Source organism: Cottoperca gobio, chromosome 17, assembly GCF_900634415.1.
Source record: "Cottoperca gobio chromosome 17, fCotGob3.1, whole genome shotgun sequence".
Classification (NCBI taxonomy): Eukaryota; Metazoa; Chordata; class Actinopteri; order Perciformes; family Bovichtidae; genus Cottoperca; species Cottoperca gobio.
Genome location: NC_041371.1, coordinates 9,641,487 through 9,658,663, shown reverse-complemented (window position 1 = coordinate 9,658,663; position 17,177 = coordinate 9,641,487). Strand labels below are relative to the sequence as shown.

At 39.7% G+C, this 17,177-nt stretch overlaps 3 protein-coding genes across 5 annotated transcripts in view; 1 reads left to right on the top strand and 2 right to left on the bottom strand.

The window, feature by feature from the left end:
• Positions 1-24: 24 nt before the first annotated feature.
• Positions 25-6,397, top strand: rpe65a (retinoid isomerohydrolase RPE65 a). 3 transcript variants are annotated; one of them, XM_029452911.1, is made up of 14 exons: positions 25-235; positions 2,484-2,566; positions 2,737-2,887; positions 3,187-3,294; positions 3,525-3,666; positions 3,783-3,930; positions 4,178-4,259; positions 4,355-4,487; positions 4,598-4,737; positions 4,834-4,963; positions 5,547-5,661; positions 5,750-5,844; positions 5,929-6,040; positions 6,133-6,397. In XM_029452911.1, exons 1-14 carry the CDS (start codon positions 198-200, stop codon positions 6,276-6,278), a joined length of 1,623 nt encoding a protein of 540 aa, XP_029308771.1. In that variant the 5' UTR covers positions 25-197; the 3' UTR covers positions 6,279-6,397. The 3 variants fall into 3 exon arrangements, with proteins under 3 accessions (XP_029308771.1, XP_029308773.1, XP_029308772.1); XM_029452913.1 differs by lacking the exon at positions 25-235 and adding an exon at positions 1,901-2,108; XM_029452912.1 differs by lacking the exon at positions 25-235 and having other exon boundaries at positions 2,436-2,566.
• A 1,920-nt stretch (positions 6,398-8,317) lies between these two features.
• Positions 8,318-11,419, bottom strand: LOC115023009 (RING finger protein 11-like). Its single transcript, XM_029454148.1, has 3 exons — positions 10,780-11,419; positions 10,224-10,393; positions 8,318-9,737 (listed from the first exon to the last, which is right to left on the bottom strand). The coding sequence occupies exons 1-3, from the start codon at positions 10,900-10,902 to the stop codon at positions 9,569-9,571; spliced, it is 462 nt and encodes a 153-aa protein (XP_029310008.1). The 5' UTR covers positions 10,903-11,419; the 3' UTR covers positions 8,318-9,568.
• A 1,598-nt stretch (positions 11,420-13,017) lies between these two features.
• cacna1eb (calcium channel, voltage-dependent, R type, alpha 1E subunit b) overlaps positions 13,018-17,177 on the bottom strand; it is a 52,774-nt gene continuing 48,614 nt past the window's right edge. Inside the window, 4 exon segments of the mRNA XM_029453660.1 lie at positions 13,018-14,849; positions 15,164-15,324; positions 15,530-15,665; positions 16,070-16,174. Coding sequence (XP_029309520.1) covers positions 14,343-14,849; positions 15,164-15,324; positions 15,530-15,665; positions 16,070-16,174 — 909 coding nt within the window. The 3' untranslated portion in view covers positions 13,018-14,342.

Below are 17,177 nucleotides of genomic sequence, written 5' to 3'. Positions count from 1 at the left end.
TGCGTATAGTTGAACTCCATTGCTGTGAAAACACTAATACTTTTATAAAATCATCCAAGGTTATTAGGTTTATTAATGAATTATCGCCTCCGGTAATCAATCTAATTTTAGTCTTGCACACCAGGGCACGCGACAATGATACTATGTTGAAAAAGTTTTAACCTGCACCCAACCAACAGAGGTCTCCCTTTCCTTGAATGATTGATATAAACAAGGAGGTGGCCATAAAGATAGAGTAAGTATTGTTGGGAAAGTTTAATTAAATTATAGATAATCTATATTTTTGCTATGGTTATATATATATATATATTTTTATACCACACACTAAGTCATCCATTCTCTTTATTGTATCTACATCTTTATGTATAAATATAAATCAAAGTTATTTTCTTTTTTTTTGGTCAACATTTGTTGTTGATTTCATAAATTTAACACGTTATGCATACATATAAGATCTCTCTCCTATTAGAACCTAATGCATTATATAAAATAAAATAATAACAAATAATAATAATACAAAAATAAGAACAACATCCACATAATTAAACAAAAAGTAAATTAACTAAAAAAGGGATTAAAAGTGAAACTTTACAGTCAATGATTAGATAATTAAAAAAATAGGGTCACACTGAGTATGTCACAAATTCCTCCAAATATAATTATCTTAAGTCCTTTACCTTAACTTCTCACTGCTTAAAGTTAATTCTTGACTTTGGAAATTGCAAGTGAACTTATGACGCTTTCAGAGCTTTCGTGTGGGTTATTTTTGCTCTCAAATACAGCTAGAATTGCGAAATGGAAATCTGCCTTTGGATTTTAAATCACATGCCCAAAGTTGTCAGCAAAGAATATATTAGATTCACCTCATATTTGCTTGCTGACTCTTTCTAGAGATTTCAACCACGTCACACTGTTTTCAACAGCAGATGATGTTCGTTTAGTTTGTCATGTAGATCAGTAGAGCTGCAGATGTCATGATCACTATAACCCGCCATGACAACTGCGCAGCCTTTATCCACTGATAAAGACCATGTGATACGAGTGAAAGTCTTAGAAACTCTAAACCTTAGCCACTTCCACTGGGTATTATTCAATAACTGACTCTTTTTGATCAATAGATTGTCATAAAAATGTTATGTATTGCTAATTAAGGTCAGTCCACATGTGTTGTGCTGGTGGAGCCACATCACAACAGCAGCTACTGACAAACTGCTTCTGGTGAAACCCTTTCTACTAATGGTGTTTTTTCCCAGGGGGAACAATGCAGCGTTTGTCTTCGTGCCACGCTAAACATAATCCCCACACCTGGATTATAGTTGCACTGAGACAAGCAAGTTATGGCATTTTGAGTTCAGTCCAAAAAACACAATGGCCACACAGCATCATTAGCGTTGTGTGTAACCGTTATATTGTACAAGGTGGCATAATAATAGCTGTGAAGGTTCACTGTTGTTGTTGTTTCTCAATAAATCCTCATCTAGAAATCATTATTTAATCTAAATCATTATTTAATCTGAAATAAAGTGGTGGTACTCAATCCCAATGTTTCAACCTGCATGGTTGAATGGACTTATTGTAAGTCGCTTTGGATAAAAGCGTCAGCTAAATAAAAGTAATGTGATGTAATGTTTGCTCTAAATTCACTACACACATTCTGAATTACTGAATTTAAAATTCACATTCACTTCTATTTTACTTGCTCTGTATTTTTTGTAGTCCCACTACACAAGCCTACTCTGAAATATAATGTATGACTCAGCATAACTATACCGTAAAAGCACAACAATTGAAAAAAGAAATCACATGCACAATTGCAACACATTTGCAAATTCTGTGCAATCAATATCGTTATAAATCCGGTTTCAGTGGGGTGAACATTGAGTCACCTAGAGGATATTGGCACAAAGGGATTCTTGTTCACGGTGCGACATGATTGGCCAGTAGAAAAGTTTACCGCACAGATTTTCAGTGACTGTGAGGGGGACTAGACAAATAAATACCACAAATCCGCTGGCAGACCAGAGACGTTCAGTTCAGAAGTGAGCTGAGTGTTTTCTGAAGAGTTTGCTTTGTGTGGTGCGACGAGAAGAGGGAGACATGGTCAGCCGGTGAGTTTTAGTCCAACTATAATTTTCTTTATCTCACATTAATACCCAAAAGGTAACAAGTGGGGACAGCATGTTTGATGCTTACTCAGCGATGGGTTCTGCATTTATATTCATTGAATTTAAGTGTTGCTTTTTTCAAGATTTGAAAATGTCTATGATGTTATTTATCTCTTCTATAAACATTTACTTACTTGATCCTGTGAGTTTTACACAGTGACTTGAATGCTCAATATGTCCCCAGCCGATTCTGAATGATTTAAAGAAATACAGATTTGATTGCCTTCAACTGACAGACTCATACATTTAACTTGCTGGAATGTTCATTATGTTTAATTCACTGTAATGTGGGTTGATGCCTTCACTGTTTGATAACAGATTTGAACACCCAGCTGGTGGCTACAAGAAGATTTTTGAGACATGCGAGGAGCTGGCTGAGCCTATTCCAGCAACAGTCACAGGTTTGTTTGCATCGCGCAGGCAAATAATCCTTTGATAGTCATAGACTGATTGAACTGTTCAGGATCTTCCCTTGTGGTTCTAAGAGCACATACAGTAGGCTCTGATTTTTACAAATCTATTTATTTAACAACAATCTCTGATTTGTGTTTAACTTGTTGGTATTTTACAGGTAGGATTCCTTCCTTTCTCAGGGGAAGTCTTCTCCGTTTGGGACCTGGGCTTTTTGAGGTTGGAGATGAACCTTTCTACCACCTCTTTGACGGGCAGGCCCTCATGCACAAATTTGACTTCAAGAACGGCCAGGTCACCTACGTCCGGAAGTAAGACCTTCAGGACAATACTTGGTTTTTTTTGTCATTTCTTTCAGGCGATTTGCATAATTTACATCACAGACATGTAGCAAAATCATCCTGCAGAAACTTGAGCTTGTGTGTGCATCAGGTTTAGACTTTTCTAATCAAGCTGCACATACAACTGCATTAAAGAACATGACATTATATCATGTCTAGCAACATTTTATAAAATAAAAGGATATCCATGAATCAATTAAACATTTCTGTTTTTCAAAACGGATGTAAGCCTATAATGTTTTTGGATTCAATTATTTTTCTCCATTTAGGTTTGTCAAAACAGATGCCTATGTGAGAGCCATCACAGAGAAACGTGTGGTGATCACTGAGTTTGGCACCTTTGCGTACCCCGATCCCTGCAAAAACATTTTCTCCAGGTGGGCTGCACATAAACACACAGGATGTCATTATCTGGATGGTTTTTTTAATGTAAAAATGAAATGAAACACAAAGTGCTCTAAAGTTGTCATGTATTTTCCTTCGTCATGGCACTGCTTATTATGCTACATCTCCTTATTTTGCTTATTAAATGTATTTAAACTGACTTGTGTCGGCTCTCTGAGCTACCATTACTTTTGTACAATATAATATATTTTTTTGTTTGCAGGTTTTTCTCTTACTTCAAGGGTGTTGAGGTCACAGATAACTGCCTGGTGAATGTTTACCCTATTGGTGAGGATTTTTATGCTGTAACAGAAACCAACTACCTCACTAAAGTAAACACTGATACCTTGGAGACGCTGAAGAAGGTACTTAAATTCAAATATATCGTAGAATATGAGATGCAAACTGATTTTACCACTTTTAAACTTCAAAACTGTACAACTCTTCATATTGAAACACAGTAAAATTGTTTTCTATGCAGGTTGACATGTGCAACTATGTCAACATTAATGGAATGACAGCCCACCCTCACATTGAGAGAGATGGTACAGTGTATAACATTGGAAACTGCATGGGGAAAGGAGCATCGCTGGCCTACAACATTGTCAAGATTCCACCCACACAGAAAGGTTTGGATCAGCGCCGACATCTCCCCACGTAACACCAGCAGTTCACCGCAGTGACCTCTCCTCAGTTTGTCTTTTTAACCAAAATATGATGCTGAATGCTAATTCAAGGTTAAAGGAATCTCTGCGACCCCTCTCAAATGCAAAGGAAAAGGGTTTATAAAAATATGTTTTACCAGTCAGGGTTAGTCCCCTGGAGCTTGCAAATGAAAATGATTCAAAATAGTAACATATACTTTTTGTTTTTTAGATAAGTCTGATCCTATTGAGAAGTCTAAGGTGGTGGTGCAGTTCCCCAGCGCTGAGAGGTTCAAGCCCGCCTATGTGCACAGGTGTGTGAGACTCAGGACTTTTGTCGATGATCCTTTTGTTGTCAGTGTTGTCACGGAAAGTCCAAGTTTTGACATTCTCTGCTTAACAACTTCAGCTTCGGCATGTCAGACAACTACTTTGTCTTTGTGGAGACCCCGGTGAAAATCAACCTGCTGAAATTCCTGAGTGCTTGGAGCATCCGAGGCTCCAACTACATGGACTGTTTTGAGTCCAATGAAAGCCAAGGAGTAAGAACCTGCAGTGAATTGGCATCTTTAGATATTCTTACCCCTTGATATTACCACTGTCTCTGCCTCTGAAATCTCATGATATCTATTTTCTGATGTGTGTTTTATAGACCTTGTTTCACATTGCAAAGAAAGACCCTGGAGAGTACATTGATCACAAGTTCAAAGGGGCAGCCATTGGCATGTTTCATCACATCAACACTTATGAGGACCAAGGCTTCATTGTTACTGACGTCTGTGGATGGAAAGGGTAAATGTCGGACTTTTATTCAAACCCTCCTGTTCATCTACTGCAGATTTGTTTGATACAGAGATATTGTTGTTCATTATTCATTTATTCATGCAGTTTTGAGTTTGTTTACAACTACCTCTGGTTGGCCAACCTGAGAGCCAACTGGGAGGAGGTGAAAAAGGCGGCCATGATGGCGCCACAGCCAGAGGTCCGCAGATATGTTATTCCCCTGGACATCCACAAGGTGAGTCACCTGTTTTGCTCATCTGAAGGACACAAGTTGCCACCTGCAGATGTAAAGTCTCATGTTATTTGTCAGAGGTGGGACCAAGTCAATGTTTAGCAAGTCACAAGTAAGTCTCAAGTCTTTGCACTTGAGTCCCAAATCAAAACCCAAATCCAGCCACAAGTCCTAAACAATTCATAATGTGTTCTTCACCAAATTAAATGGCATTTTCAACCTGCACGTTTTTTTTGTTGATCACCGCATAACAACATATGCGAACAAAATTATTTTTGGCTCTCAGTAACGTGAGTTCTTCATGGTTTACGCCTACATGTCCACTTGCTGAGAATTAATAGCGTTCACAAGAAATTGATCTGTGGCACACTTTGTAAATAACATACTTTTAAATCTTTGGGCTCGGGGTGAAGGTATTAAGTATTTTCGAGTTAAAAGGCTTAACTCCAAGTAAAGTCACGAGTCATTGGTGTTAAAGTCTTTTTTGATTCTGTCAATTTGTGACCCGAGTCTGACTCAAGTCCAAGTCATGCGACTCAAGTCCACACCTCCTGTTATTCCTTCTCATCTCACTGCGGACTTGTAGGAGGAGCAAGGGAAGAACCTTGTCAGCCTGCCGTACACCACAGCCACAGCGGTGATGAACGCTGATGGGACCATCTGGCTGGAGCCGGAGGTGCTGTTCTCTGGGCCTCGCCAAGGTGCAAACACATCCAACAAATGTAACCTTGATGTATGGTATACTGGAAATATCTTCATTATGTAATCATGTTAATGTGGTTTTTGTAGCCTTTGAGTTCCCTCAGATCAACTATGGGAAGTACGGAGGGAAGAATTACACATACGCCTACGCCTTGGGTCTCAACCATTTCATACCAGACAGGGTAAATGAACGAAATATGTTCAATGGGAAGTGTTTCAGAGTGTGTAAAACAAGCTTTTTCATTAGCTGATTTCGTTGTGTGTAGATCTGCAAGTTGAACGTGAGGACCAAAGAGACCTGGGTATGGCAAGAACCAGACTCCTACCCCTCAGAGCCTCTGTTTGTTCAGAATCCTGATGGGGTGGATGAGGATGATGGTATGTCAGCAGCAATATAAACACAATATATTCAAGCCTACACCCGCTGTGATCGATGATTGTTTTATGATATTCTGGTGATGTGTCCTCAGGAGTGCTGCTGACCATTGTGGTGGCTCCTGGTGCCCAGAGACCAGGATACCTCCTCATCCTCAACGCCAAGGATCTGTCTGAGATCGCCAGGGCAGAAGTGGAGTGCACCATGCCTGTCACCTTTCATGGGATGTACAAACCCTAAGTCCGCTTTTATCAGGGTGTCAAAAGTAGTCAGCCATTACAGGGTTATCGACTGCCACCCAGTATTAAAAACAAGATAGATTAATGATTAAATGGTTGTATGTTCTCATTTGCAGCATATGTGGGTTGTTAAATAAAAAATAGTATGTGAATTGACAGGCCTTTTTGATTCTAGTTGCTGGATGTACTAGAATATGGATTTGTTCACATGATGTATCACATGAACATTGTATGGTTGGAAAAATACATTTGAATGGGATTTAATCCTATGTGAAAATGGATATTTTCTGGTTTAAATACTATTTAACATGACACTGAATTCCTGCCAGCTGCTGACCCTGTGGTCCAATCTCCCTCAAAAAAAAACACCTGATGTCCATTTATGATGCTTGGTGTTATCTTTAAACAAGCAGGCATTTCTCATGATATATATCGTATATAACATTTCAATTCAAATAATCCCTTAGCCTACATTCTTGAGATATTTGTAGAGATTTAATATGTTGCCACACAAAATCTTATGGTTGCACTTTGAACAAGTGACCTTTCCATGTCCGTCTTTATTGCGTTGCTCAACGTCGTCTGAATCTGATGCAGAATTTGCAGCACTGCAAAGCTGATTGTGTCACTGCTTAATCCGGAGAAAGGGCATGTGGCAATGCATTGTTCTTTTTTAAGTGCATAACGATGGATGTGTGGGACTTGTAATGTCATGAACCCACATTTCATTGTATGTAAGATTCATGTACATGAACAAGGCACCTGTTTGACTCGAATGGATATTGTGTGGAGTTTCAGAGGAGGATTTATCTTGTTTTTCTAATTACAATTCCACTCTGATGTTTATGAATCACATGCAAAAGACTCAATTTGACTCGCATGTTCCCTCCCCCGCTGATGCAAAGCATCAACCATTACTAATATGGCTTGTGCTTGCTACATCAGTCAAATAGAGAACCCTGATTTCGTAGTCACATTGTACACTCCACTGCCAGATTTTAGGATTACATTAACGAAAGGCTTAAAGTAATATGTTGCAATCGTGTATTTAGTAATCTCTCATTTTAGTAATCATAGGGCCACAAATCGGCCCCTTTGCATGCATTTAGTACACTTTGCCTGGCTGCATGTTCGTAATTAAATACGAAATGGTTTTTTCTCTTTATTTTGTAAAGTTTTTTTTTTTTTACATGACAGCTTTTTAGCCTTCCAAAAATAAAGAAAACAAGATTACAGGAAATATTCATTTTCAGAATAAACGTAAAATGGAAAAAACACAGCAAAGGAAAAGCTCAATGGAAAACTTGATATCTCTGTTGTACCTATCACACCATAAAAGAAGTCTCTCACACTCTGAAAATTCATTTGGGACAGAAGTTTGCACAGTCGGGCTTAAACCAGTGTAAAAGTTATACACTTACTATCCTACGTACAAAGTGGACTTTACACATATGTAACAAAAAGATCAAATACATGTAACATAAAAGACAGCCACACTTTCAACAAACAATGCCACAATTCAAAAGGAAATTATTGTAACTACTACAGTAAATGGAAACAAAGAAACACTAATTAAAGTAATAAAACATCAATGTGATGTAAGAATGACTTTGTAATAATGTGGATAAAAAATGTAACAGTTTCGAGTTCACCTCAAATTTAGCCTTCTTTCTATCTTAAGAAGGAACAGCACAACATTTTGGGAAATATACTTATTTGCGTTCTTGCCAAGAGATGAGCAGACTCGTACTGCTCTCATGTCTGTACTGTATGAAGTTAGACGAGGGAGGCAATTAGCTTAGCATAAAGACTGGAAGCAGGGGGAAACAGCTAGCCTGGTTCTGTCCAAAGTTAAAGAGTTGGCCTACCAGCAACTCTATAGTTCCTTAGTCAACATGTTATGTCTTGTTGAATCCATACTTTAAATAGTTCTACAGGGAGTTGAACCCTGCTGGTAGGTGTATTTTTGAGCTTCAGAGCCATTCCAGCTGTTTTACCCTGCTTAGGGTCTTTATGCTAAGCTAAGCTAATCAAAACACACAGAATCAGATTGATATCTTCTCATTTAACTCGTGATAAGAAAGCAGCTAAGTGTATTTCCCAAAATATCAAACTTCTTCTTTAAACTGGAGCAAGCCTCTGTCCCTTCACTTACACACAAAAAACACAAGAATCAAAAGTCAAGCAGAACAAAGCGGAGGCTCACACTACCGAATCACAGATTTCATGAAATACATCTTTAGGCTTACTTCAATGTGATAAGTGACTACTGACAGCTTTGAAAATACCATTTTAGTTATACAACTTTTGCATCTCAGGAAATAAAGGAATGAAGTATCGATAGTGCAAGGTTATAAGGTACATATATTAATATATTGTTTAGATACTGTCCTATAAGTAAAGTGCAAATCTCTGGATCAGATGAAAAGTGTGTGCAAGCATTTCTAATTTTTTGACTGATCCACCTGCCCATGCACAACTGAGCCCTTTACATTGGCTGCCAGCTACTTTACACACCGCCAGGTGAAACATTCACATTACACATTGTCATTTCCCCTTAAACTCAAAAGCATCTTCTTTAAAGTCTGGCCATTTGGAGTGGCCGAATATCATTAAGCTTTGATCTCCTGTAGGTGAACGTAGTGTACTTATTAAATTTGGGTAATTTCTGTTCAGTGTGTGCATAATTGTTTTTGTACTCCCGACAAACACGAGTGATTTCTTCTTTATCATCTAACACCAACAGTGTAAACTTCAGCCATGTATTCCCATATCTCCAGTGTAGGGCCATTTTAATGCGAGAGCATGTTCAGGAGATCGATCCATATGTTGAGGAAGTCAACAGAAAACTTAAAATTGAAGCCAACAGATTTCTAGAAACACCTTGTAGCATTGTGTTCAATAATCTGTTAACCTAATTATCAGTTTTAATGACCACTTACTAAGAATGAAGGTGAATTTTGGGGAGAAACACCACTGAGTCCAGCTCAAGCGGAAATGCAGTCATCCAACAGCTCTCTCTCTCTCTCTCTCTCTCTCACACACACACACGCACACACACAAACCTGTGTAACTGATGTTTAAGACCAGCTTATTATTTAGACCTGGGGGCATGGAAGGCCAACATTAGGTGAGTAAATTTGGATTTTTTTCAAGTGCAAGAAAACAGCCAAGACATTTTTTTTTATAGCTCCTTTCACTCTATAAGAGGGCAGTTATTGGTTGGGTGCGTTTGAGTCCGGAGGGACCGTGTTTGATCCAAGTTTGGGGAAGGAGGGGAAAAAAAAATAATTAGGTCTCGTAGGTGGAGAGCAGGGCAGCATCCACAGGCTCCATGCAGGAGGGGCAAGTGAAGGATCTCATCAGCCAGTCGTCTATACAGTCCATGTGGTAGATGTGCATACACGGCAGGAACCGGATGGGGTCTCCGTATAGAAAGTCAAGCATACAGATCACGCATCTGAAAATAAATTAAATAAAGAGTGTAAATAAACACCAGTATTAAGCTGATATTGTGACGTGACACTACAAATCATCATACTTTTAAGATTATAGTAATATTTATATATAGCTTTACTTCCGTCTCTTACTGCATCTTAAGGATGTATTACATGTTTGTAGGACTGAAATGATTAATCAATTAATGTAGTTCAGTGACAAAAAGTGATTGCACATTTAACTCAATTTACCAACAACTATTCTCTTATTTATAGAATTGCTTGATTACGGCAAAAATCATAAGCATGATTATTTTGGTCAATGTTGTGATCAGTTATTTAACACGATTACTCATCGACTTCAATCTATTGAACAGTGGACTTCCTGGCTTTAGATGTACAATATATGACTCCCTCAATTAAGACTTTGACAATAATAGAACATGCTCAGCTCTAATGATCTGCAACTTCCCTTTGTGTAAGCAATCGCAAAAATACAAAATGCTTACTCTCTGATCTTTTTCTCTGAGCCGTCTTGCCCTCCATCATAAACACCCTTAGGGAGGTGATGGATGAGGCCGATGCGCTGAGCTATGCGGATCTGCTCCTCCTCTGTCAGCTGGGTGGCCAGACGGGCCTGACTGGGCGTGGGATGGTACATTGGCATGTGAGCCTGCTCCTGGTAACAGACAAAAGAAACACCAAAAATGAAACAAAAACAATTCTCCTGTGTCAGCTCACTTTGTGCAAACAAAGCTAACCAGTGTGCCCCTGTGCAGGGGATAAACAAAATAAAGCAGCTGTCTGGTGAGGACATTCTTGACAGTCCAGTTCATGAGAAATACTCTAAACACTTGTTTACTCAGGTGTTTACCGACTAGAGGTAGAAAAAGGCCACAGGCGTGAAACACGGGATACAGGCATATTTTCATTAACATTACCTATTGCATACGGACATGTAGGCTTTTAACTAACATTATTCGCATAACCGCTTATGCTAAGTATGCCAGAAACTTTATTTTCTTAATGTAATACCCTGAAAGTTAAGTGTTACTAGTCATTCACCTGGTACGGCGGAGGGGGCTCCAGGTCCGGGTCTGCCCCGTCACCGAAACTCGCCCTGTCTGACTGGGATTCATGAAGAAGAGAAATGTCGTCTGATGTCGGAGACTTGAGACAGTTGCCCATCTCTTCGTGCCTCCAGTCCCGTCTCGACGTTAAAATCAGCTCTTTGTTGCTAAAGTTGCTCTCGGTGGCTAATATTAGTTTTGTCTAATATCCCAGAAACCATTAACTTACAGTGCAACTACACACTGCTAAAATGACCATGTACATGATTATAAACCTCCTACATTGACGTTAAATGTTAACGGAAACTAGTTTATCTTCATGTTTACAAGGACCTCCACCTGAAAAACAAAACAAAGAACTCCCGTGCTATCGACAGCTAGCAGCCTAGCTAGCTACTTTTTCGCTAGCCAGCTGGTCGACTTCCTCGATAAGTATCGCTCATTCCGTTGTAAGAATAACACTTTCTACAAAATATCTACTTCAGCAGTAGCTGTGGCTGTAACACTGAGCGGCTTGAGTGTTGCACTGTAGCGACATTTCCGCCTTTGAACTTCGTGAGTAACATTAAACAATTTGCTTCCTTGCTAGCTCTTTCTTCAAACGGAAGACATGTTATCGGTCCGTTAGCTATGACGTAAGGGTGTGATTCTGCGCGGTGATTGGATAGAATTTCTTTTACGTAGGGTCTACGAGGGAGCCGAAGTCCCGCCCCTCTCAATTATGACAATCAATCTCATATTATCGTTTTACATTCATAAATAAAAATTAGTTAAAGTTAAACCCCACGTTCATGTTTTCAAGAAAGAAATGGAGCTGTAAATTAAGACAATGACTTTAGAAAAAAACAAAAAGCTCTTACCTGTAAGATTGTGCTCCCAATTTAATGTTTTTACACAAGTTACAGTAGCCTACTTTCTATTTATATATTTTGACCCCTTGCATGTTGTATGTGTCAACTACACTCTCAGCAGAATCAATTATATATTGTATATAATTACGTATAACATATACCCCATTATTGTTTTGATTTCATGATTTACTAATATGGATAGCAGTTGTACCTTTTGTTTAAAAAACAATACCTCATATTTTCTTCAGTTGTAAAATGATTGCAACATTTTCATCAATGTAAATGAAAATTACATTTTAATTTGCCCCTCCTGCAAGATTGATCTTACTGTAAATGTTATGATTGAACACAAATGTTTCCTTTACAAAATAAATCATAGATACATCATTAAGTATGTTCACTATTTTTCTTTGAGACTTTACAGCGTTTGGCCTTGCACACCCACACAGGTGTTTTCACTTATTCTGGCTGATTAGACCTCAGGTTGATGTCTGTGGAGCTCCACTGGTCACTAAACTACATGAACCATATTGGATAGATAAAGGTGCAATTTTTAATCCTAACACCTGCAACAAAACTAACAGAGATAATAACTATTATTTCTTTGCTGAATTCCATGGAGCTGCTTCAGTTTCAGGATCCTGGTGTTGTTGCATGCTGGCTCACTGTCACACTGTCCAGTGGTTTACTGGGACACTTGAATAGTACAAAGCCATTGTTAATGTTATGAGTAACACCTGTGCATTTTCTAGTGTGAAAATGTTGTCTGTGAAAAAAGACTATCAAGCGCAGGCTGTTTGCTCCCATGCAGATGTAGCGGTCTAATCAGGCGTCATAAGTGAAAACAGGTGTGTAGGAACTTTTAAAAAACATGTCTACGAAGTTACGTTTCACATTTGTGTTTTCAATCTTAAATGTGCGTTCAATCTTTTTTGTTTAACACTAATGTTTTGATAAATGTAATATGGAAATATATTTTGGTCACACCTTCCCAAGATAGCTGGTTTCATACCCACCATGAATGCACCAGTACAGATGTACTATTTAATGTATAATATATACATGAAAACATGTCAGGTAATCTGAAAAATACATAAAGAAATAAAATCTACAACAGAATCCATTATCGCAGAGAGCTGTTTTGACAATGCATGTGTGTACAACACTACGAGTTCAGATGCCACCATAATAACAAAGGTGTGATCAGTATGAATAACTTAAACGTATAGTTAATAGAAAATACATTTAAATGAATTCGTAACTGTCAATTTTCAACTTAAACTGGTTTCTGTGTGAAATGTTATTGCAATGCTCAAGGCTTCAATGTCACATGTATCAAGGTTTTCCAAGGCTTTATATAAAAACAAATATAAAAAATGATATCCAATAACAGTGGCAACTTGTGGACACCTTTATTTTTGTATATACAACTATTGTACACATAAAAACCCACAAATTATTTGCATTCCAGGAACTTATGATACAAATGTCCATGTTTTTGGTTACGTGAGTTTCACAGAATTGGCCTTGTTCAGGCAATTAAAACAAAAACACAAACCTTAAAATGAACATTTCCAAAGATTCCTTTACCTTAAAAGCTCATCAGCTGATAGTTATTGTTATTTTTTTTCCTCTTAATGTTACAAACAGCATAATTCCTCTGTACATTATTAGTAAGTAATAGCGTAATGTTAATTTGTGAAGCAAATGTGTCATGGTGTGTCTACAGTGGTTCTACAGTCATCGTCTGCAATGGTTCATAAAATATTCACAAGGAAGAAAAAAGGTGAAAAAAAGATGAATGATCCTTTTGTTTTCATATCAGTTCATGATACAATTACACGGCCACAAATTCTCAAAATCAAATGTTAAATATAATTGTTGGGAAAGTCTCGTTTAAAGGGTGTAGACTGGTAAAAAAAATATATATAATAAGATAACAGACTGTTTTTAATTTAAAGGTTTGAGGTTTGTGGGAGGTATGCTTGAACAATAACGCAGGGTGAAATAACAATAAAGCATCTTTTCTATGTTATTCTATAACTGTATTCATATCTCACAACCTATTACGTTCGATACCAAAAAGTAAAATGACGAGGGAAATCAGGCAGTCTTTTCCCCTGCACATTCATTCATACTGTAAAAAAATCCAGCATTATTGAGTGTTACTTATTAGTATCCACATTGTCTGGTAAAGTATCAGATCGCCTCTTCGTCATGGCTTGTTGTATTGATCTGGTCTTATAAATGGCAATGGTGTGATGATCACAATGTATTTACAAAACAATAATTTATAGGAAAATGTAGTTACATATTCACACACCCCACAGATAAATACTGTTAAGAGCAACACTGAATCGTTTAGAAACATCTTCAGAAATGAAAATACCTATTGACACAAATGACATAATTTGATCCATTCATTTATTTTCTGCATCCCACAACTATTTGAGATGTAATATTACTCTCTATCATCAAGTACAAGTCAGGAAATAGACCTTATGTATTGTCAGTGTTCTGTGTGAATTGGCAACTACAGTTTCAGGAAGTATTGTTCTTTTTGTTTTGGGTTCACATTTTTATCAAACATCCAGAGGGCTCATGGCCTCGAAGCACTGATGCAAAATGAGTCACTTTAACCTTCACTCTGTACACTGTCGTACAGTCTTCTAACTCCCCCTCCTCCCCCATGCTGTGCCTCCTGTCCCTAGCACCTGTCGTCCTCCTCTGTGTCGCTGAGAGGATCACAGCCCGCAACAGAGGTTGTCTGTGCCAAGCGCTTCCGAAAGTGTCCGTTGGGGACCTGCCAGCCAGTCCGCAAGCGGGGGCGGGCCGAGCTGACGGTGTTTGAGCGTCCCAGACTGCAGGCCATGGCCGCCTCGAAGGTCAACGTCTCCATGGGGCCGGAGGGGTCTGGGCTGTGCTCGCCCTCTTGGGAGGCCAGGAACGGCTCGGAGGGGTAGCGTCGAGGTGGGGACGGGTCTGGTTCTGCTTCGCTCCGCCTCTCGTCTGCGCCCCTCTCCTTGGTCTCCCTTTTGGCTTTGCCCCGCCTCTTGGTCCCTGGGCTGCCTTGCTCATCCTCGTCCTCGCCGACAGATGGGTGTAGCGGGGAGTAGGAGATGTGAGGGCGAGAGCAGGCCTTTGATACGGGTCGTCGGGCGCTGGGGGTGCTGGACTCTGAGGTGGAGGGAACCGGACTGTCCGAGCTGTTTCCCTGGAAACGAGAGTAAAAGAACAAACAATGACTTTATGGACCGTCTCTTACAGGACAGGACATGGTCATTTGATTTCCATAGTCGTCGTCTCAGGAGATGATAGTCCTCTTAGAGGAGCTAATTACAAGATTGCAATGTTTATTATGTTGTTAGCATGCAGGCTAATTCTCCAAACTGGAAAACCTCACAACTTCCCAGTTACATTTTAAAATTACGTAACAAATATATGTTTTTTGCATTGAATTTATCTGTAAAACTGTTAATAAAAGGAAAACATAGAATCAATTAGTTGGACAGAGCTTTTCTGACTCACCTGTTTATCTTTGGGGTGTGCTCTCTCTCCACTAGAGGATCGTGAGGGCTGCAATCTTCTCTCCTCCGAGTTACAGCGAGACGTGTCCGAGAGGAGGTGACAGCGCTCCTTAGACCGGCCACGCTCCCTGTCGCCCTGATGCCAGCGCTCTGACCGAGAAACTAGAGGGAAGACATTCATCAGAGGACACAACATAAAATAACAGACGAAGAGAGAAGAAGCTGGCCAGAGTGGGTGTCCTTATTTTGATCCGGAATTGGATCTTTCCCGTATTTTAACACAATGTTGGCAAATGGTGGGAGAAAGAAACGCTTCATACTGTATGCACACAAGCTGAGGTGACAATTACAGGCGGGCAGGACTAACCAGCAGCCTTGTAGCTTTTGTGTCGAGGTCGATAAAGTCTCTCAGGACTTTTCTCCTCCTGCCAAAGACCGTTCAGCCGCTGATCTGCGACAGTGGAGGCTGAACGTTTCATCGAGCCGCTTGCAACCTCCGTCTCCTTGTATGTGAAAAAACACAAAGAAAACAAACAAACATAAGGTACATACAGTACACAAAGAAGACATTAAACGCTGTAATTAAATTCATAGAACATTGCAGAGAGCTTTTAAAAAAAGAAAACATGCTTTAGTCAGTGCAAACAGTGCTGTTAGTAGGTTTAGGTTTCTCTACTCTGGAGATGAGAGAGCTCAAGGAAAGAACATATTCACAGATCACACCCAATTTGAACAATTCTTTGAACCTTAATCAGACTCCCAAAGTAGCGAAAGACAAGCCAGAACTCTACTGATTTAAACTTCTTGGCATCACACAAGGAGCAAGGCACTTTGGCATTAGAGCCCATGCAACCAGTGACGTCCCCAAGATCCAGCAGGGAGGCCGTGTCAAGGAAGATTTGTGTACCTGCGACTCTACAGCCAGACGGGGCATGGAAGTGGCCCGCACACACAGACCCCTCCCTAGTGGAAGCTCCTGTGGGGCTTCAATTCCTCTACTGCACTCGCCCACCTAGGTGAGTACAGAAACAAGAGAGGAGGGCAAGGAGAGACACCAATCAGGCTCGTCCCCGCCAGGACTGGCTCTAAATACGGAGGTCCAGTTCAGGTGAGAGGAGGGGGAGACAAGCCATTTCATGACTAAGCGTCATCTATCATAGACATCACCATCGGCATCCAATCAGAAGCCATTCCAGCCAAAAAACGAATAGATTAACAACTAGCAACAGGAAAACTGACTTCAAGGACGAGCGGGAATAGACAATAAACAAAACAGTTCACAGTGAAAGATGGGAGTCCATATTCCAGTTTGGAAGTACATTCAGTCATGCACGTTCAGGTCTTAATAGCTACACAAACAGAGCCAGACGACATCCGTCTCGGGGCCGAACACATTCCTCTGCAAGAACAAACACTAATACTGTATGTGCGTATTTCCGAATCCTTTCATATCATTCATCTAGCAGGCAATGTAGACCAGTAAAACCAGACAGTATAGACACAGCAAAAAACAACAAGTTTGACAATCTGCCTTTGCTATTCCAACCTCCACAGGACTAAAAGACAGGAGTACAAAGCGCAGGGATGCCACGCTCGGCAAGGCACACGGAGAAAAGTTGCAGCAATGGCATCAATTGAAACATCTTTATACTGTTATCGTGGGGATAAACACTTAAATAAAAGCTGTGCTTTGTAATTGTTCAGAGTGAAAATCTTTGCTTTAAAAACAATGGTTCCAAACCTGGGGGTGGTCAAGACCGACCTAAGGGATCACATGGTGACTTTAAAGTGCAACACACATCAGTGGCATACGACGCATGTCAAAACATATCCATTGTTACATCCAAGGAGGTTATGTTTTCGGCTCGCGACACATTCTTTTTCACTCATGGTGTCTCCGAGTGCCCTTCTAGTTTTCTATGCAGTGTAGGGATAACAATGCTGTGTGTTATGGCTGACACTTGACGTGACACTCTGACGCCGCAGATGTTGTGTTGCACTTCAGGGCTTGTGAA

Bases quoted from the DNA above. Each gene is read 5' to 3' on its own strand.
- LOC115023009 (XM_029454148.1), bottom strand. From the start codon at position 10,902: ATGGGCAACTGTCTCAAGTCTCCGACATCAGACGACATTTCTCTTCTT. The intron at 10,394-10,779 runs GTGAATGACTAG...GTCTGTTACCAG, and splicing joins AGCCCCCTCCGCCGTACCAG to GAGCAGGCTCACATGCCAAT. The intron at 9,738-10,223 runs GTAAGCATTTTG...ATTTATTTTCAG, and splicing joins TCAGAGAAAAAGATCAGAGA to ATGCGTGATCTGTATGCTTG.
- rpe65a (XM_029452911.1), top strand. From the start codon at position 198: ATGATTGATATAAACAAGGAGGTGGCCATAAAGATAGA. The intron at 3,931-4,177 runs GTTTGGATCAGC...TTTGTTTTTTAG, and splicing joins GATTCCACCCACACAGAAAG to ATAAGTCTGATCCTATTGAG. The intron at 4,964-5,546 runs GTGAGTCACCTG...GCGGACTTGTAG, and splicing joins TTCCCCTGGACATCCACAAG to GAGGAGCAAGGGAAGAACCT.